Raw genomic sequence first — 22,337 nt, 5'->3', positions numbered from 1 at the left:
TGCCACCACCATGTTTGACAGTGGGGATGGTGTGTTCAGGGTGATGAGCTGTGTTGCTTTTACGCCAAACATATCGTTTTGCATTGTGGCCAAAAAGTTCAATTTTGGTTTCATCTGACCAGAGCCCCTTCTTCCACATGTTTGGTGTGTCTCCCAGGTGGCTCGTGGCAAACTTTAAACGAGACTTTTAATGGATATCTTTGAGAAATGGCTTTCTTCTTGCCACTCTTCCATAAAGGCCAGATTTGTGCAGTGTACGACTGATTGTTGTCCTATGGACAGACTCTCCCACCTCAGTTGTAGATCTCTGCAGTTAATCCAGAGTGATCATGGGCCTCTTGGCTGCATCTCTGATCAGTTTTCTCCTTGTTTGAGAAGAAAGTTTGGAAGGACGGCCGGGTCTTGGTAGATTTGCAGTGGTCTGATGCTCCTTCCATTTCAATATGATGGCTTGCACAGTGCTCCTTGAGATGTTTAAAGCTTGGGAAATCTTTTTGTATCCAAATCCGGCTTTAAACTTCTCCACAACAGTATCTCGGACCTGCCTGGGATGTTCCTTGGTTTTCATAATGCTCTCTGCACTTTAAACAGAACCCTGAGACTATCACAGAGCAGGTGCATTTATAGGGAGACTTGATTACACACAGGTGGCTTCTATTTACCATCATCGGTCATTTAGGACAACATTGGATCATTCAGAGATCCTCACTGAACTTCTGGAGTGAGTTTGCTGCACTGAAAGTAAAGGGGCCGAATAATATTGCATGCCCCACTTTTCAGTTTTTTATTTGTTAAAAAAGTTTAAATTATCCAATAAATGTTGTTCCACTTCACGATTGTGTCCCACTTGTTGTTGATTCTTGACAAAAAAATTAAATTTCATATCTTTATGTTTGAAGCCTGAAATGTGGCGAAAGGTTGCAAGATTCAAGGGGGCCGAATGCTTTTGCAAGGCACTGTATCTCCTAACACACTTGCGAATATTAACTCATTGGCTGCCGTTGACGGCGACAAACATCCGATCCATTTTGTCTTAATTGGATTGCACGTGTGTCACCGTCAGTAGCAGCCAATGAGTTATCATTGAGAAATTTCACAGCTACAGAACAATATGTCATATGTATTTTAATACAACCTTTCGTGGTTGTACATAAAATCACGAGTATCAAATTCTTACATGGACTTTTTTCACAGCCTCGACCGCCGTCCTGCAACTTCCAGACTATGCATTCCCAGTACGGAGAACATTTCCAAGACACAAAGAGCTCTCAAGGTAACACACGTATAAGAAAAAATCTCCAAAATGGGTAAAGTTACGTTACTTTCCGTGACTCGGCGGTCTCGTCCCTTCCGCCTTCCAGACAGCATCTTCCACGACGACCCCTACTACAAATCGGAGAGCAGCCTCGACCACTGCCAAGTGGATTTCCCCTTCCGCAACGGCACTTTGCCCAACGGCAGCATGTACAGCAGCCCTAGCTTGAGCTCCCTCAACCACTCGCAGACGTTCGTGCAGCCCTCGCCCATGTCGTCCAACCTGAGCATCCCGGGCAGCGAGCTGATGCGGCCCGACTACATCCCCAGCCACCGGCACAGCGCCATCATCGCGCCGTCATACCGGCCCACGCCAGAGTACGACGCCGTCATGCGGCAGAAGCGCCGCTTGCTGCACCCGCACCACGACCTCCACAGCCAGTCGCTGCGCAGTCTCAATATTAGTAACGCGTGCGCTTATCGTCAGCCCGAGGCACTGGTGTACAGTCAACCGGAAATGAGGGAACGAGGGCCTTATCACGGATTGGGACCGAGCCCTGGACCCTACACGCAGGTACGGAAAACTTACTAGGGCTGCGGCAATTGATTATTTTACGTAATTTAATCAGTGCTTATTTTTCATGGTACCCACGGGCAGTGTTGTTAATTTTACTTTAAAAAAAGTAATTAATTACAGTTACAAATGACTTCTCCCAAAAAGTAATTACGTTAGTAACTCAGTTACCTGAATTTAAGAGTAATTAGTTACTTGGCAAAGTAACTGGTGATAATTTTCATGTTTTGTTTGTTTTTTTCCTCAAAAAAAAAAAAAGGTCACACAATGTGAAGTTTAAAGGGTTTTTGGGACAATTGGCCCTAGCCCAATTCTTTACCCTCCACTTAACTAGACACAAGGGTAGAGATGCACGATAATATAGGTCACCGATAATTATCGGCCGATATTGGCAATTATGAAGTCACACAGATAATCCAGATAAAACGAAATTCAACCGATAATGCAATCCGATAATTATATACTTGATTTAGCCTCCAAATGTGCGCAATCAACAGTTTAGTCCAATTCTGCTAGTTTTAAGGAGGTGTTTTTGCAGTGTTGTAATGTGATATGTTAGGAATGGCTTACTTTTAAAGGCATTTTTGTGCAACTTGGGTGTTTACTTTCTAAGTAATTGTTGCCAAAAGCTTACCATTACACAATGACATTGCCATTGTTTAGATGTTGGAATTTACTATTTGTTCACATTTGATGCGGAAAAAAATAGCACTAAATTACATTTTTGCACAGTAACCTTTGATCGTTATATACTTTAAAATTTTACATACATATTTGAATAGAATTATCAGCGTGACATTATCGGTTATCGGGTGGAAGGGGCAGAAAATTATCGGTTATCGATATCGGTTGAAAAATGTATTATCGTGCATCACTATACAAGGGTATTGCGATAACTAGATAGTAACCTTTGCTATGTGTGGAAGTCATTTAAAGTTGTGAATCAACCGTTAAAGTTGTTAAAATTGCTCCCGCTATTACATTAGTTCCCTTCTGTCTACTTTCAACATGTGTAAGTTTTAAAACTGTTTCATCATTTAAAGATAGATTTAAGTCAAGATTTTGCCGATTTAGGAGCATTTTAGTTTTAAAAAAAAAAAAAAAAAAAAAAAAAAAAAAAAAAAAAAAAAAAAGGTTCGCTAGGAAGGATCTCTACAACAGAGCCTTCCTGAGAGGTCTACTGCTTTAAGATGGTGGCTGTTTACTAACGCGCAGCCATGTCTGTCAAATGCATCTAGTTCTATAATATGTGATATCTACCGTATCATGTGGGCGTAGTTTGTAGGCTACAGTCAGGTATTGGAGCCACCTAGCATTGCGTTTGCAACGGCGTCTTCCCCACTCCTGCTCTGCTCTCTTGTCTCCATGAGTCCGTCTCTCTGACTTATTTTATTCAACCAACTTAGTAACGCACGCCTTTCCCGCCTCAGTTACGGTAACGGCGTTGCCAAGATGAGAAAAGTAATTAAGATTACTCACTACTGAAAAAAAATAACGCCGTTAGTAACGCCGTTATATTGTAACGCCGTTATTAACAACACTGCCCGCGGGTTACTAAAAGTATTAAAAAAGCATTGAATGTAGTTTTCCATGATTAAAGGTATTAAAAGTATTAAATTAGCTTTTCTAAGTCTGCAATTTTTTCACGGTGGTCTTAATTTTGAAGACCATCTCTGTGCAACCTAAATTATATCCGTGACGAAGTTTTTTTTTTTTTTTTTTTTTTAAATCCATAACGAAGATGACGCATAGAATTTTTACGATGCACTGCACTACAAATCGAAACGCAACTCGTGCGTGCCAAACCACCACAACCGGCAAAACGGAGAATCCATCCACCTCTGCATCGGGAATGCGTCCGTTTGTCGGTGGAACGAAAAGCAGGCAGACGTATTGTGGATTCTGAACACCAAAACAGACCACCATTTATATACTTCAATTGAGTCCATTGGTGATCTGTTTCGGATATTACGTCATTTTTGGTCGGCATCGGCTGTTGCAATGTTGGTCATATTGCGTTTTGTTCCAGAGGGAGCGTTCCCGATGTCGTAACTGTCTTTTGTAACGAATTTTCAGTTGGAAGAAAAAAAACGCACATTTTCTTAATGTTTTTAAATAGTCTACATATTTTTATGATCATTATAAATGCATTTACACAATGAAATAACGCTGGAAAAGTTTTTTTAAACATAATGTTGGTCAAATCGTGTTTTTTTTCCGGAGGGAGCATTCCCGACTTCGTAACTGCAGCCAATTTAAGCTCATCAAGACTTTAAGATAGAGGTAAAATCGGGCCAAAAAAATCCAGCCCGACCCGAACTGGTCCGCGGGTATTAAAGGCCAACCCGAGTTTTGTCTGATAACATTTGTGACGATGTCTGCATAAAAGCCTGTCTTTTGTAACGAATTCTCAGTTGGCAGGAAAAAAACCGCACATTTTCTTAATGTTTAAATCGTCTACATATTTTTATGATCATTATAAATGCATTTACACAATGAAACATGGACATTCTTGTAGTTACACTGCTGGCCAAAAGTATTGGCACCCCTGCAATTCTGTCAGATAATGCTCAATTTCTCCCAGAAAATGATTGCAATTACGAATGCTATCACCTTTCTTTCGTGGCTTTCGTGGGGAACTGCAAGCATAAAAAAATAGGTTTTTGTCTTTATCAGTTTAAAATACTTTTGTTTTTTTTCTAATTATTTTTTTTTTTACTTAAAACATACTCCTTTTTTTAAATAAATACAACTTTAAAACAAATAAAAACATAAAAAAGTGATTACAGATTTTTTTCCCTTTTGCTTTTTTATGAAAAAAGAATTTTTAAAACATGAAAAAAACCCAAATATTATTTACTAGTGCTGCAACGATTAATCGATGAACTTGAGTATTCGATAAAAAAAAATATTCCAAATATTGTTGCTTCGAGTATTCGTTTAATTAAAGTGGCATTGTAGTGGTTTATTTTGAAAGCGTTTATATTTAGTTTTATAGATTGGGGTGGAAACACTGCCCTCTGGTCTGCCTCATTTCACATGGTCGAATCCAACTGCTCCCTGTTAAGACCAACGTAAGCTAATGTTTTTTAATTCATTCGTGATTTAGTTTATAGGTATATTTAGTCTTGTTTTTGTGGGAATATGAGTGAACCATTTGTTAGGAGCATTGTTAAAAACAAAACTATTTTATAGCATTTAAGGTAGCGGAATTTTGCTATGTAAGTTAGCCAATTGTTCTTTTGTCGTACATAGATCCTCATTTATTTATTTTTTATACCGTTTGAGGCTCATCCCAGATTTTCATTTTTCATGTTCCTTATCCGATTACTCGGTTATTCGAACTAAAAGGTCAAAAGGTCAAAAACGAATAGTTAAAAAAGTGACTTTTTTTCCCCCTCCCGTGCCCCTTTATTTTTAGCTTTTTTAATCAAAAAAGTAATTTTTAAATCAAAAGTAATATAAATAATAGAATATTTACTATTAAGAAGCTCAGAAAGGATTTGAACAATTTCTAGGTCAAAAAATAATTAAAAAAAAGGGATTATTTTGGTCTCATGGAAGTGTCTTGAAGGCAATGTAATTTCGACATAAATTGAAGCTCATTGGGTGACTAGCAAGCAACCTGAAGAGAAAATACATGGCCAAATAGGTAGTGCTCGCTGCCATCTTGTGGCATCTAAAGGAATTCACATTTTGCTGTGTTTTGTGAATTCGCCATGTTTGTGTTTCTAACACATTTCTCCTTTTTAGATCAGCTACAGTAAGCCAGTTTCTCACGGCCCCCACCAAGGAGCACCTGCCAGCAGTAAGGGTCCTTGTCACTCGCCTTGCATCAACGGAGGCGGCGGAAGCAACAGCGGCGGCGTAGGAAGCTCAATCTCTCACACGGTGAGCACGCCCGAGCTAGCCAACACCAAACAACAAGGCACCAACTCGGGTAACTACCCCGCCACGGCTCACGTGGTGCGCAACCACGTATCCCGACCTCCTCCGCCGTATCCCTCCACGCCCTTCCGGCCCGCCACCAGCACACCGGACCTGGCTAGCCACCGTCTGCGTTGCATCGGGGGCAGCAGCCCGGAGCTGGTCACCCGCATGGTGCAGCTGTCCGTCAAGACCTTTCAGCCGGACAGCTCGGCGGTGGTGCACCAGTCCCTGCAGGAGGTCAGCGAGCCGCTCACCACCACCGCCGCCAAGCACCGCTCCACCTTGGGGAAGAGGCACAGCATGGAGGTGATCACCAGCATGAGAGGAGGTGGGATGGAAGCCATGGTGATGAAGGGCATGAACGCTCCCCTCCATCGGAGGAATACTCTCCGAGAGCACGTTTTGCCTCCGCAACCGCACCCACCGCCGCCTCAGCCATCCAAAGAATTGCCTATCCCGTTGCCTCCTCAAAAGGAGCCCGGACCGGCGCCCGCCGTAGCGTACCAGCACCAGAAGACCCTCTCCAACGCCACCATGCTGATCCACAGCAGTGAAAGCGAGGAAGAAGAGGAGGAAGAAGAAGAAGAAAGACCAGAGCTGGATGTTCAAATCCCAGGTCTCAACGAGGACATTAGCATTAGCGCTCAGTTGCAGGCCGCTTTAGCCAAACTGCCCAACAAGCCTCCACCGGAATACCCTGGCCCACCTAGGCCTCCCAGTAACATCTCACTCCACAACCACACACATCACCACAATCACAATCCAACACCGCACCCCACCCTCGTCGCGGCCGACTCCGGCGCAGTCCGCGTTCAGACTCCCGAGGACGGTGAACCCGGGAGCGGCAATAGCGGGACTCTGACGCGAGGGGACCAGGGTCAAGTCAACGGCAACGTTTTGGGGCCGTCCATTTCGGAACCGGATCTGACCAGCGTGAAGGAGAGGGTGAGGAAGGAGCCGGTGAAGGAGAGGCCCGTTTCTGAGATGTTCTCTTTGGAGGACAGCATCGTGGAGAGGGAGATCGCGCAGAGGGTAAGATTTTTTTTTTGCAAATCATAGACTCCACCATCAGTTGACAAGACAACTCGAACAGACATTGCGCCATACCTTCCCGTAGGGAGCCTAACCATGCAGAACGTTGAGTTGGCTTTCACTGTGATAAACTCAAACTCTTCTCTGCGTTAGCAAATAACATAAGGTGTTAGGATAAAGATCAATTGCTACCTTGCTTCCCCACATTGCTTCCCATGATATTTCTAATCGTAGAGAGACGGATTGTAAGGTTTTAGCCAATTAAAAAAAGGCTCCAAAGGCTGCCAAAATTCACTCTACTCATTATACGCTGCCTTTTATCTCTCTATATTGGTAAAACGGCGCCATTACAGATTGAGCGCGACACTGCGTGAGTGGGTCGTGCAGCGCATGCATTAATTGCGTTAAATATTTTAACATGATACATTTTTTAAAAAATTAATTACCGCCATTATTAGGATAAATTTGATAACCTTACCTTAAGCCTAAACTAAAGACTCTGGAAGAGTGAAACATTATGTCTGTAACGTTAAATCCAATTAGAAAACGATTTAATTTAAAAAATATATATAAAAAAAAGGCATGGCCGATATTTTTTTGCCGATTCCGATACTTTGAAAATGATGTGATCGGACCCTCATCTCTAATTATGATCCTTTTTTTTTTGCCCATATTGCCCTACCTTACCTAAGAGTAATTTCTCATTGTCCATCTTCACGTGTTGCTGCAGGCATATATGCGTAAATATCAAGTCAGGTGATTCCACCCTCTCCAAAAATGTTGTTTATTAGCTACTCCCTCAGCTCCTGATTAGATTTAATCCTCCATATGAGTCCCGCCAGACCCGCTAAAACCTCAAATCCCACTGATTACCCCCAAGGGGGTTCTGCTGTCTTGATTTAGTTTAACTCATAAGCTGCCATTGTCAGCGATAGACGTCCAATCCATTTGAACGCAGTCTTGAACAGCCCTCAAGGCTATAAAAAAAACAAACAAACCATAAATGACATCCGATGCTTGTTGTCTATTTGTCCCAAAAATGAAGGGTGGCGCGGGGAGACCTTCTACAAGGTACATCGGAGATTAGGAAAAGGTAATCCTATTTTAAAGCAGTGAAGGAGGAGGAGGCAATGTAGGTCAGAGAAAACGTAGAAAGGAAGTCAAGCAAAGCCATACGCGCGCATGTTTCCCCTGGCCGCTAGCATGACGGCGGGCTTCTCTTCTCTCCTCAAGACTTTGGAGAGACAGAAGATGTCGGTGGACTCCATGAAGAGGCCGCTGATGATGGCCGCCCTCAACGGCCTTTACGTGGCCCGCATGCCCGTCCCCGAGTGTCCGGCGGAGGACGGCGCTAAGGCCGCCACTGACGAGCGGGTAAGTTTAAGCTTTTTATTTTAGCTTTTATCTTTTTATTTTTTTTGTTGAAATATTGTATTGCTGCAACGATTAATCAATGAACTCGAATATTCGATTAGAAAAAAAGATTCAAATTAAATTTTGCTGCTTCGAGTATTCGTTTAATTAAAGTGGCATTGTAAAGGTTTATTTTGAAAGTGTTTGAATTTAATGATTTGGATGGATACACTTCCCTCTAGTCTGCCTCATTTCACATAGCTGAATCCAGCTGCTCCATGTTAAGACAAACATAAGCCAAGTTTTTGTTTGAGCTAATGTTTTTTTCAATGCATTCGTAATTTAATTTATAGGTTTATATAGCAGTTTTTTTGCTGGAATATGCGTCTGAACAATTAAGAGCATTGTTAAAAAAAACAAAAACAAAAACAAAAAACGTTAGATTTATAGCATTTAAGCTGTAAGTTAGCCATTGTTCTTTTGTTGTACATACAGTGGATCCTTTTTTATTTTTATTTTTATTTTTTTTATACCATTCGAGGCTCAGCTCAAGTATTTGAATTTTTCATGTTCCCTATCCGATTACTCAATTATTCGAAGTAACTAGTTAATCGATTAATTGACTACTAAAATAATCGATAGTTGCAGCCCTACTTACAATTTAGACATAACTTAAACTTCAAACTTGATTAACTAGAACTTAAAAATAGCTTGACACAAATGGAAATTCAGTTGACACACATGGTTAAAACTCCTAACTTTTAAGTGATGTGTGTTATCAGGCATAAAGACATTCTTAGGTAGGAAATAAGATTTGTTTTTATAAGAACTAGAAGCTTTTTGAGTGACAGCCGTGAATTTGTTTTCTTTTTTCTAGTCACAGCTGAGATGCAATTGTTAGCGGTTTTCAAAAATGTACATCGAAAATAAAAACATTGTCTGAAAATGGTTCGATATTAGGTGAAATTTCTTGTTTTTTCTTGTATATTTATAATTGCTCTTTACATAAAAAAATATATGTTCTATCCGATTACCTTATTAATCGATAGCATTTTCAGTCGAATACTCGATTACTAAAATATTTGATAGCTGCAGCCCTAAAATATTGTTCCATGAATGTGGATGTGTTTTGGTTGGTGTAACCAGGTGAGGTAAATATTTTAATCGTAATACTATTATTAGTAATTATAATATACAAAATGAATACAAAATGGCAAGTTCATTATTGTTTTTTTGTTTTATACAAGCATTGCATGTAAGTTACCACAATTTTCGGGCAATAAGCCGCTACTTTTTTCCCTCATTTTGAATCCTGTGGCTTATAGTCCAGTGCAGCTTATTTGTTGATTTATTATAGTTAATAGGTAACACTTTATTTTACAGCAACGTCATAAGACTGTCATAAGACCGTCATAATTATGACATGACACGATCATGGGCATTACTGAATGCTTATGGCAGATGTCATTAAGTGTCATCCGGCATGTCACTAACTCCATTTATGTCCAGTTTGGATCTTTTACATCCATTCCAAAGTGAGATAATTTCCCGGATGACACTAAATGACATCTGTTATAAGCATTCATTAATGCTCATGACAGTGTCATGAGCATTCATTAATGCTCATGACAGTGTCATGTCATAATTATGATTGTCTTATGACAGTCTTATGGCATCACTGTCAAAGTGTTACTGAATACTATAACCAGCAATGGATGAAACAACTGGAACAGTAACTGAAGAAATATTTAGCACAGAAAATGAATTTCGTCTGTAGCGCCGCAATGCATGCTAGGAGGCATGTAGGGTGACAACAGTATTAACAGCAGGTGGTAGCAGAGGTTGATAGAGGAGTTCAAAGAACCGATTACTGCATGCATCGCAATTTGACACGTGGCGATTCATAAAGGTTCAAAAACGATGATTTTCCCTCATAACTTTATGGCAGCCGCTCGTAGCAGAATGAAATTCAAGACACGTCTGCTGCCCAGGCACCGCTAATGGGCGCACCCACGTTATGATGGATGCTGCCGGTTACTGAGAGAGAGATTTACTCCTTTTAAAAAGACTAGAAAATAAATTTGTGTATGAGACAGGCAGGTACAGAAGTGCGACCCGGCGGTTGCGCTTTTGTGCGCAAGTTATTTTTTAGAGCTATAGGGAAAGAGAGATAGTTTGTTGCTCCGTGTCTTTCAGATGTCCAGCAGTAGTTTTAAGGCATTTCAATTAAAATATGTCTTGAGTGTGTTGCTAGGACCCGTAAGCAACTATAAGAGGTAAGTACACAAACCCTCTTGTACTGTTTAGTCTTTATTGTTGTTGTTTTTGAGATGTTAATAGTTAGCGCCGAGCGCTAAACTAATTAGCTAATTCGCTAACGTGTATTTCATATGCAGAACGTGTAAAACCATGATTAAGTACAGCGGTAACACTACAAACATGCGAAATAGTACAAAAATCTGTGAAAACAAAGTATATCGGTTAAAAGAAGTATTATTTCTAAAGACACTTTGTTTCCAGAAAATGTGGAATTCATTCCACCTGTGTAAATTTTATTGTATTGTTGAGAGAAATAAGTACTCCCTTTAAAATGGTTAATGTTTTTGCACTTTCTTGTAAAAAAGATTTACATAAAAAAGCAGCTTAAGGGCAGCTTTTTGTTGTATGGGCATGTTTCCATCATTCCTGTTGAATCATTGGGATATTTTAAATAAATAATGGAGATAAATTTGTTTGGCTACTGTGTGAATTAGTAATACACGACTTATCGATAATCGTAATAATCGCGATAACCGCGATCATCGTCATTATCGTGACCATCGTTCAATAATCAAATTGGAGGACCCTGAATCGTAATCGAATCGAATCGGGGGATGCCTAAGATGGCACACCCCTAGAGGCTTACTGTCTCCCCCAAGGGTGCAGTGATGGGCAAATAAAGCTTCTTAAAGCAATGAAGCTTTGCAGCCAATTGGTTCATGGTGGTTCATTCCCTCATACAAAGTGCGAGTCAACCTTCCACTGAGCAAACCAGTTCCTCCTCCCATAAGATCGAAGAATAGCAGTTTAAAGAAATTGATTGAGCCTTTAAATTGGGAGCATAACATATGGATTGCGTAAAAGGGTTAATTGAACACACACACACACACACACACACACAAAAAACACGCAATCGCGAAAAGGGAGACACAAAATGGGTCCGTGACTGTAGGTCGAGATCAATAAAAAGAAAAAAATGAGTGAAAACTGCGCTGACAGGCAAACAAATCGATAAAAAACAAGACAATGATGCAACTAGCAACGAAGGGATATCCAAACTGTCAAATAGTTGCAAGTCAATATCTTAGCAAGTCGCCTAGGATCGGTTTAAAGACACTGCTGATGAGCTGGAATTGGATGCAGGTACGACGTTGGGATCACATCCCACAGCTCTGTAACAAAACAATTTGACCAGCAGCAGAATGTGGCAAAATCATGCCAGTTGTCATACTAGCTTCGCTTGCTAGCTAGCTAGCACAGCTATTCTCCCAGTCCAGCCCAACCACCCCCAGCGTGCATTGCACGCGTAAAACATGGCGCCCTCCGTAGGTCAAAACATGTACTAAATATTAATTGATTTTAAATCAATAGCAATTATATATGTGTCTCTAATAACATATTTTACTAAAAGAGTACAATTGTGGCTTATTAGTCCACGACCCCATATATCAGATTTTTGTAGTTAGACAATATCGGGATATCGGTTATTGGTCAAAAAGTGATAATCGGACACCTCTAATGAAGACTAATAAGTCCTTAATAATGGAACGTAACCCACACCCACTCTGTTATCGACTGCCCTTTGACCTCTCTCCCTCCAGTGTAAGATGTTGGAGCTGAAACTTGAGGAGGAGCGCGTCTTCACCGAGTACGAGCAAGTCCCCAAAAAGCGTGCGGACGGCGCCCTGACCACGGCCGCGCTCCCCGAGAACGCCGAGCGCAACCGCTTCCGCGACGTGGTCCCTTACGAGGAGAACCGAGTGGAGCTCGTGCCCAACAAGGAGAACAACACCGGATACATCAACGCGTCCCATATCAAGGTGGCTGACAACTGCGTTTCCATTTATTATAATGGGATTATTTGGGAATTGAATGTTATTTTATATACAATGTCAAAAATCCTGAATGTTGCTCTTTGAAAACATCTTCAATGAAGCCTACCGTCTATTGATGTCGCTCTTCATTCGACGGGGGGCTCGTGCGACAACCACATCACACGGTAGACATGAAGGGCCGAGGCTTAACGCCGCTCCTTCTCGTCTTTCTTGCGGTGGCCTTTGAGCAAAGAAAGGATGAAAGGCGGCGGCTCAAAAGCGCTCGCAGGAATTCGACAGGAATGCGCTCCCAAACGCTAAAAGCCTCTTAAATCCAGCTGAGCCGCTGGATAGTCCTGCCCAAGTTCCTTCTCGCTCGCCGCATCGTGCGTGAGTTTGCGTTCGGTGTGATCGCCGCCTGTCACGACTCTGTGTAACCCTCTTAAAATGTTGTTGATTGGAGCAGAAGAACAAGAAGCCTTTTATTTGGATTTATGTATAGGAGATTTTAGAGTCATTTTGGAAGAAAAACAAGTCTTGGGTTTATGTTGCTGTTCGGGTAGCAATTTAAAATTTGGTAGCCAAGTCTATAGTTAATAAACCTGTAAAAATAAGTAAGAACCCATGACTGAAAACAAACAGAAAGTCTATTATTTATTTTTTTTAGAAGTGTAAATTTGGTGTCGTTTTGACTGATTTTTCTTCAAATATTTAGCCCCTGAAGCCAGTTTGATGCTGCAACATGAAATTTGGTGGGCTTGGTTATCATGAGTAGACCTACAAAAAAGCCTCAAGAACCCATGCCCACAGAGAAACAAGAAGCCTGTTATTTTTTTAGGGGACGTAGCAATTTTGGTGTCATTTCACATATTGTTTTATCTTTAACCCCTGAAGGTAGTTGAACATAACAATATGAAATCTGGTAGGGATGTCTGTCATGAGTAGCCTTGCAAAAAAAGATTTAGGGACCAATGCGAAAAGACAAGCAAAAAATCTGTCATTTAATTTTAACCCTTTAAGCACCAAACGAGCAACTTTTTAACGATCAGCTGCTTCAAATATTGGTCCCTTATGTAGTTAGTACTTTGCACCTAATAATAACTACATCAGGCAGACATCGGCCATGTTTTGATGCAGAGTAGTAGCTACACGAGCCAACATAACTGAAGCTCTACTTGTTAAAGTCAGAATATTGCTTGCCGCAATTTTGCGACTTTGACTCTTAAAGGGTTAAGTGATAATTTAGCAGACAGTTGCACGAGTCATTATGATCCAAGTTACAAGTAAGTCCCGAGTCTTACCTGTTGTGGGAAGGTAGCATCACGAGGTTATGTTGAGTCAAGTCACGAGGCTATGTCGGATCGAGTTGAGTCACGAGGCGATGTCGGATCGAATTGAGTCACGAAGTCGAGTCACGTGGTCGAGTCGAGTCACGAGGCTATGTCGAGTCACGAGGTCGAGTCGGGTCACGAGGTCGAGCCGGGTCCTGAGGCCGAGGCGAGTCGAGTCATGAGGCTATGTCAAGTCACGAGGCTATGACGAGTAGAGTCACGAGGTCGAGTCGGGTTAGGGCTGGGCGATATGGCCTTAAACATGTATCACAATAAATTGAGCAGATTTATCTCGATAACGATAAATGACGATAAATTCGCCCAAGCGGACTGTTATATAATTTGAAAATCTGAATCAATGCATGAAATACAGATTAACTATTTCTTGATTTATTTACCAGCATTCAATTTGATATACTGTATTTAACAATTGTACATGCAGTCTAAACATTAAATTTATAAAAATTAGGGCTGTCAAAATTATCGCGTTAACTGGCGTTAATTAATTTTTTTAATTAATCACGTTAAAATATTTGACGCAATTAACGCACTTGCCCAGCTCAGACATATTTAAATGTCACTAGAGTGAAAGGCCCACCTGTTAATTGTGTTTTGCGGAGTTTTGCTGCCCTCTGCTGGCGTTTGGGTGCGACTGATTTTATAGTGTAAGTAATTATTGCCATCAACAATGGCGGGCTACTAGTTTATTTTTTGATTGAAAATTTAACAAATTTTATTAAAACGAAAACATTAAGAGGGGTTTTAATATAAAATTTCTATAACTGATTTAGAACTGATTTATTGTTATAATAAACAAATACAGTCCTTATGTACCGCATGTTGAAAATATATATCCATCTTGCGTCTTATCTTTCCATTCCAACAATAATTTAGAGAAAAATATGGCATATTATATAGATGGTTTGAATTGCGATTAATTACGATTAATTAATTTTTAAGCTGTAATTAACTCGATTAAAAATTTTAATCGTTTGACAGCCCTAATAAAAATGTATTGTAAGCAATAAGAATTCAAGTATGAACATTTATAACAGCGTGTATGACTTGAACAATGTACATTGTCAAAATCAATATGCCTGTGCAAACATGTAATTGTAACACAAATGACTTGCAGCTTGAACAGTACACTTCAAAAAGACAACTTATTGTTAATGGCTGCTGTGATATAATTATTAAATACAAGTGTTTACTTTATGGTTTAAGGGTTTTTTTCCCCCCCAGTGCATTTTTTCATAAATGCACGCACAATAAAAATAGCTGGGGCCATTTCTCGGTCATTATAAGTTTCGCCGTTGGATTGTACTTTATGCAGAATTCTTTACCATCACAAAAGCTATCAGAGGAATCACACACACAGACAGATACAAAATAACGCCACATAGTAATTGCTAGATGCAGTCCGTGCCCAATCCACTCATTAAGTTCATCCGTTTCGACAAGGTTAGAGCCTCTATCCGACTCCATAACGTTCATTTGTAGCGTTAGCCGCTAGCTAGCGTTAGCCTGGCTACCAGTAGAAAGCACTGAAAGCACCATCTCCGGAAATCGTGAGAACAAAGGAGGACAGCGGGTGAAAGCCCGTCTGGATGCCACCAAGAGTCTACTAAATGTCGGTTGAAAGTTTGGTGAACCTCCCTTAAGCCACACTCCATCACGTTTTGCTTGTAGCGTTAGCTGCTAGCGTTAGCTTACCGGGCTTTTGTTTGATTGGCTTCCTGATGATCACGTGACTCACTACGTAAGCACATTCACTGCTTTCTTAAAGGGGAATGAACATAGACGAACAACACAGAATCAAAGCGGGATGAAAAGACTATTTTCTTGTTTAATTAATTTACCGAATTTACCGACATGGTCAAAATTACGTCGGTCATCGTTAAGAATTTCGGTGACGGTAAATTTTCGGTTTACCGCCCTGCTCTAAGTCGGGTCACGAGGTTGAGGCACGAGGTCGAGTCGAGTCGGGTCGAGTCACGAGGTCGGGTCGAGTCACGAGGTCGGGTCGAGTCACGAGGTCGAGTCGTGTCACGAGGTTATGTCGAGTTGAGTTACGAGGCTATGTCAAGTCACGAGGCTATGACGAGTCGAGTCACGAGGTTTTGTCGAGTCGAGTCACGGGGTCGAGTTGGGTCACGAGGTTGAGGCACAAGGTCGAGTCGGGTCGAGTCACGAAGTTGAGTCGGGTCACGAGGTCGAGTCGGGTCCTGAAGCCGAGTCAAGTCACGAGGCTATGTCAAGTCACGAGGCTACGACGAGTCGAGTCACGAGATTTTGTCGAGTCGAGTCGCGAGGTTGAGTCACGAGGTCGAGTCGATTCACGAGGTCGAGTCGAGTCACAAGGTCGAGTCGAGACACGAGGTTATGTCGAGTTGAGTCACGAGGCTATGACGAGTCGAGTCACAAGGTTTTGTCGAGTCGAGTCACGGGGTCGAGTCGGGTCACGAGGTTGAGTCACGGGGTCGAGTCATGAGGGTGAGGCACGAGGTCGAGTCGATTCACAAGGTCGAGTCGATTTACGAGGTCGAGTCACGAGGTCGAGTCGGGTTTGAGTCACGAGGCCTAGTCGAGTCACGAGGTCGAGTCACGAGTTCGAGTCACGAGGCCGAGTTGAGTCAAGAGGTTGAGTCACGGGGTCGAGTTGGGTCACGAGGTTGAGGCACGAGGTCGAGTCGTGTCGAGTCACGAAGTTGAGTCGTGTCACGAGGTCGAGTCGGGTCCTGAAGCCGAGTCGAGTCACCAGACTATGTCAAGTCACCAGGCTATGACGAGTCAAGTCACGAGGTCAAGTCGGGTCACGAGTTGAGTCGAGAGTTATTGCCTCACAAGTGGAGTCTTGGACGCTCTCAGCTCAAACGAATCAAGTCCGAGTCTGCGTTTTTTTCCCCTTCAAGTCCGAGTGGAATTGCGAATCATCAAATTTTGACTCGAGTCGATTTAACTCCTAGTCCCTGGGAGTCGAATCCAGTTGTCTGTCATTTAGTGTCCTGTAAGTGAAAATGGAGCTCCAATTAAACCAGATTTAATGAAGTTAAATGAATTACAAATTAAATTTATATTCATTTTTCATGCAGGTTACCATCCGAGGGGAAGAGTGGCACTACATCGCCACTCAAGGCCCGCTAGCTAACACCTGCGCCGATTTCTGGCAAATGGTGTGGGAACAAGGCGTCAACGTCATTGCCATGGTTACGGCTGAAGAGGTAACGCCTATTTATAACAAATTTCTCAGTCTTACATCTGACAGAGCTTTTTTTCCAGGAGGGCGGACGACCCAAGAGTCACCGCTACTGGCCCAAACTGGGCTCCAAGCACAACTCGGCCACGCACGGAAAGTTCAAAGTCACCACCAAATTCCGCACAGATTCGGGCTGCTATGCCACCACAGGCCTGAAAGTCAAACACCTGCTATCGGGCCAGGAGAGAACCGTGTGGCACCTCCAGTACACGGACTGGCCAGAGCAGGGCTGCCCCGAATACGTTCAGGGCTTCCTCTGTGGGTCACCGCCTCTATTTTATCCTCATTTTTGAATAGATGATCTTTACTTTCGATGTTTTCTATCTTCTCAGCTTACCTGGAGGAGATCCAGTCAGTGAGGAGGCACACCAACTCCATGCTGGACACCTCCAAGAGCCTCAACCCACCCGTTGTGGTGCACTGCAGTGCAGGCGTAGGCCGGACTGGCGTGGTCATTCTCACAGAGTTGATGATCAGCTGCCTGGAGCACAACGAGGTCCGTATCTTTTTTCAAAAAAATCTCCAAAATTCCTCCTAGAATGAATGAAAATCACGATTCATGGCTTTCTCCAGCCCGTGGAGATCCCCACCATGCTGTCAGGTCTGAGGCAACAAAGGATGCTGATGGTCCAAACCATCTCGCAGTACAAGTTCGTCTACCAGGTTCTCATCCAGTTCCTCAAGAACTCTCGCCTCATTTGAAAGCACCACGTTTTATTTGGTTCACTTATATATTTTTTAAATGTATTTTTAAACAGCAAAAGCTTTAACAGCACTATTAAATATTATATATAGCTACTCAGAAGGTGGCCTTAATACTTTCTAAAATAAGAATTTGGCACTAAAACGACCTTTGTGAAGTTGGCACCCCATCAGATCCAAATTTATATCAAAATTATGTCAATTGTTTCGTCAAAAGTTTTGTTTGGCTGCTATCGTTTTATAAATATTGAGATATTGATTTCAAGGGATGACGCATTTACTGCAAAATGGGCCCAAAGTGGTGCTGTTCGTTTGTGCTACGTTTGTGCTTGAAGGGAAATATGTTTGCTAACCTGCTAAACATCTGTCCTTGAAGTCGATTCCAGTGTTGATAATCTTACTTCTTAAAATTAATTACATGATACATTCTATGACATCTTTCACAAAAAAAATGTTTATATTAACTGATAGAATTTTAAAAAGTCACCTATATAGCAGTGTAATGGTAGCTTATACAAACTTTACTGAACCGTGACTTGTGTGTATCGTCACACCCCTAATATACAATAGTTGTTTTTTTCAATATGCAGATGAGGCTCTGAATCTCCTGCCTCTCCTATCTTTACTCTAGTGGTGTTGATAAAAGGTTCATGGATATGTCATTCAAGAAATGTTTAGGGCAAGGGACTATTTTTGGTAATTAAAAAAATATATATATATATATGTGTATATATATATATATATATATGTTATATTGTAGCATCTACAACCGGGGTGTCCAAACTTTTTGCAAAGGGGGCCAGATTTGGTGTGGTAAAAATGTTGGGGGCCGACCTTGGCTAAAGTCTTTTACGTAGAACAATATATTTAAGGCGGAAAACACAGACGAGACTGAAAAAGCAGTTTCTGCTCTTGCGCTCCTGTTTAAAAGAAACTGCTGTATAGAACAATATGTCTATATGCTGCCATAGCAGATTCACAGCGCATTAAGCCCCTGAACTATTTTTAATTTGTCAGTTTTACCCTGAAAACACCCGTTTACGACGTCGCGCAACCGCTTTTGTTTCAACCCAGCCATAAAACGAAGTTAATTAATTATATTTATTATTCAAAATTTCTGTCGTTTTTAGCTTTGAATCATTAATTGATGTCTGATATTTTGTTTAAAAAAAAATTAAAAAAAACGACAAAAAATTATTCACTCACATATTTTAAACTTTTAAACAAATTATGTCAGAATGAAAAAAATGGCGTCTGTAAAAAAGCCATGGATATCTACCTCATAACTATTGCTTAATTGTAATTTTTTTGGTTACTGTCGCATTTTCTCCGATATGTTAGATGATAAATAATCGATCCAAACAAAAAAAAAAAAAAGTTTAAAAGGGTAAATATATGAAAAAGAAAATCTCGACCACTCCTTTATGTCTGCAATTTCTGTATCGCGACCCTTGTTATATTACCATGTTTCACCTATAAAATCCCCCAAAAATCTAGCTGTGGCCATTCACAGCTGTGTCTTGACACTTGATACATGCTACGTGGAGTTTTTGGATTGAAACAAGGTAAATACGCGATAATATCTCGTTTAAGTCATGCCGTCTTTAATTCTGCTCTCGGGTGCTCTCACCTAAAGTTATGGCTTTGCTGTTTGAGCAAAAAAAAAACATTTCTAAAGTGCCCTCCTGTTCAAAAATTTTCTTCCCCCAGAAAACTGAGAATTTAAGCTTTCCAATGTATCACACATGCATATCGGACAATTTTGAAAGTTGGCTAAATAGGGGGTCCCAGAGCGGAACTTCAAGTCACCTGAGTGTTTTCCGCCTTAAGCAAATTTTAGCAAGCCATTCTGTGTGACATTTGCTTAATTAAAAAAAAAAAAAAAAAAAAATCAACTAGCCTTTGTGGCTTTCTCTTGCGAAATACTGCTGCTGTGAAATTAAACTAACTTCAAGTTGCTTCAATTTCTCGCTGCGTTTCCCTTTTGTCGTACATGTCAGCGTGTCTTGTTTGGTAATATTGCTTCACATTGAACTCTTTAAAAACAGCGACTGTATCTTTGCAAACGAGGCAGATGCAGTTGTAGGGTATTTTAGTGAAGAAATAGTCCAATTTCCACCTATCCTTGACGCGTCGGCCAATGCAGTCAACTTTCTTTTTTTTTTGTTGATCATCGCCATTTTAGAAAATTGGAAGTAAAGGGTAATGTTGCTTAGTGCTGCTGCCTTTTAGTGGGTAAATGAGGAACAACATTTAGTGTGTAAGCTAATTCATATGCTGGTAGCAGTGCTGCTGACCAATTTATTAAGTCTGTGTGTGGGCCAGACGTTATTGAATTTATGACAGAGACTGGGGGCTGGATGAAATTTGACCACGGGCCACATTTGGCCCCCAGGCCGGACTTTGGACATGTCTGATCTACAAGGACAAAGCCAACTTGGTGATGATAATGCACACTCAAAAGGAAAACAGTACATTTTAAATTAATTGTACTCACCTGGACGCCACGCACTGTATGTTAAAAAAAAAAATAGGTCAAGAGTTTAAGATAATGCTTTCCACTTAGCCAATCATCATCGCATTTGCAATGACGTCAGCACACCCTTGTTGCTGTGCAAAAAAAGGAAAAAAAATATATTTGAAATATTTAATATGTAGTTTTTTAAGTATATATCGAGTAAAAACATAATATTTAATCCGACAATGATTAAATAATGAATGAATGAAACACGAAAGAAATAAAAAAAGAAATATGTGAATGTAAAGTAAGATAAATTAAGGGTCATTCAGGGGCCCCTTTGCCTTGAGGCCCGGGACAACATACCCCGTTGCCCCCCCCTTGTTGACAGGCTTGTATATAATACTAATGTTTACCAGATAGTTTCTGGTGCGCACCAGATTGCTTAAATTGATTATATTTTCTGTCCCTCATTTTACATCATTTTTATAGAAATTTGTGTCTGATAGGGGGACTTCACAGAGGTGCTAAAATGCCACACGATTGCTGAAAATCAATCCTAATAGAAAAGTTGTGGTTTGCCGCCATCTTGTGGCTAAAACGTGAAATAAATAATCACGTTTTAGTTCCAATTACGGCGAAAACGTCCAATCCATTTGAACCGAAATCTTTCAAACTCATTCAAATTGGACGTCTATCGTCGTCAATAATTGCCAATATGTTGATTTGAACTTCTTTTATATTTATTTATCCAGCCCAACGTTTCAGCTTGTCCTCAAAACTCCCAGAAAGCACTGCACTTCCCTTTTAAATGTATATTTTGTTGCTACTTTCGCGCAAAAAATGGGCAAATTTGTTTTTCAGCTCTCCTTCATGACAACATGAAATTTAAAAAAAAGAAAGAAAAATTCCCCAAATGTATTAAAGTCCCTCTCATAACAAAACACGGGGAAAAATGTGTTTATACTTTTCATGTGATGTTTTTACGATGCAATATTTGGCTTTTTCTTGCAGTTTTCTCGCAGGTTTCATTAGCATTTTCGGTGAGTACATTTCAACATTTGCGATAAATTGTGCCTTAACGGAGCTCGTCTTACCTATCTTAGCTAAAATCAGTCAGTATTTATCCTTTCTGTTTATAATTTTTTTTTTTGTACAGACACAGTGTTGTGTGAAAACAAACTTTGACTTGGTACTATCAAAACTACCGCAACTTGTTCAACTATGCATGTTTTTTTTTAAACAAATATATATTTGAATGTATATACAAGCATATAAATGTATCTATTCTCTTAAATATAAACTTCCTGCTCCCTTCAAAAGTGTTTTATTGCACTCGTTTGTCACGCGGCATTCCACTGTTTGTTTATATTTAATCTATTCTTTCTTCTTTCTCGGTGTGTACATATGTTTTGTATATGTTTTCACTGCTTTCTCCCCTTTGACTTGTACTTGCTCGTAATGCAATAAAGCCTTATTTTCTCTACGTAGTGTTTGATGTGCAGAAGGGAAGGAACTCGGGCAGCAAGCGTTGAAATGGGTGGTACTGGTAAGTCTGTAGATTTCATTTCTACAACAAAAAGAATTATTTGAATTGATTTGAAAGAAGTTGATGTTATTAGATTATTTTGCAGTAAAACTGGAGGAAGAGTCAACGAGAGACTTTGGCCTAAGCAGCCAAATTCAAAGCAAGTTTGATTATAATTAGAGTTGACCGATAATGACTTTTCAACCAATAACCCGACATTGTCCAACTCCGAAAATTCGATACCGATATCAAATGATATCGATATATGCTGTTGTGCTCATTACGTGTTTTTGATGACCCAACTGGATGCTTTAGTAATGATAAATGTAACAACTTCAAGGTTTTCCAAATAAACATTCTGTGAAATATACGAGAACAACCTAAGTTATAGAAAACAAATGTATATATTAGGGCTGTCAATTGATTAAAATTTTTAATCGAGTTAATTACAGCTTAAAAATTAATTACCGTATTTTTCGGACTATAAGTCGCACCTGAGTATAAGTCACACCAGCCATAAAATGCCCAATGAAGAGGAAAAAAAAATATATACATCGCACTGGAGTATAAGTCGCATTTTTTGGGGGAAATTATAACTTGATAAAAATCCAGCACATAGAACGGATATTTCATCTTGAAAGGCAATTTGAAATTAAAATAAAATACAGAACAACATGCTGAATAAGTGTACAGTATGATAAGGGTTACATGATGCATGAACAACAAAATGCGAACGTGGCCAGTATGTTAACGTAACATAGCTATTAAGAGTTACTCAGATAACTATAGCATCAAGAACATGCTAACAAGTTTAGGAAATCATCAGTGTCACTCCAAAACACCAAA

General features: G+C 40.5%; 1 protein-coding gene across 2 annotated transcripts in view; it reads left to right on the top strand.

Moving 5' to 3' along the window:
• LOC130908014 (tyrosine-protein phosphatase non-receptor type 14-like) overlaps window positions 1–21,449 on the top strand; it is a 123,050-nt gene extending 101,601 nt beyond the window's left edge. For both annotated transcript variants that reach the window (XM_057823602.1, XM_057823601.1), the window contains exons 12-20: window positions 1,195–1,273; window positions 1,362–1,828; window positions 5,582–6,790; window positions 8,024–8,164; window positions 12,004–12,222; window positions 16,640–16,768; window positions 16,827–17,061; window positions 17,136–17,299; window positions 17,377–21,449. In XM_057823602.1, the coding sequence (XP_057679585.1) occupies window positions 1,195–1,273; window positions 1,362–1,828; window positions 5,582–6,790; window positions 8,024–8,164; window positions 12,004–12,222; window positions 16,640–16,768; window positions 16,827–17,061; window positions 17,136–17,299; window positions 17,377–17,505 (2,772 nt within the window). In that variant the 3' untranslated portion in view covers window positions 17,506–21,449. The remainder of the gene's footprint in view (window positions 1–1,194; window positions 1,274–1,361; window positions 1,829–5,581; window positions 6,791–8,023; window positions 8,165–12,003; window positions 12,223–16,639; window positions 16,769–16,826; window positions 17,062–17,135; window positions 17,300–17,376) is intronic.
• Window positions 21,450–22,337: the final 888 nt, after the last annotated feature.

Source organism: Corythoichthys intestinalis, chromosome 19 (genome assembly GCF_030265065.1).
Source record: "Corythoichthys intestinalis isolate RoL2023-P3 chromosome 19, ASM3026506v1, whole genome shotgun sequence".
NCBI classification, from domain to species: domain Eukaryota; kingdom Metazoa; phylum Chordata; class Actinopteri; order Syngnathiformes; family Syngnathidae; genus Corythoichthys; species Corythoichthys intestinalis.
This window is presented reverse-complemented; position numbering and strand designations above follow the sequence as displayed.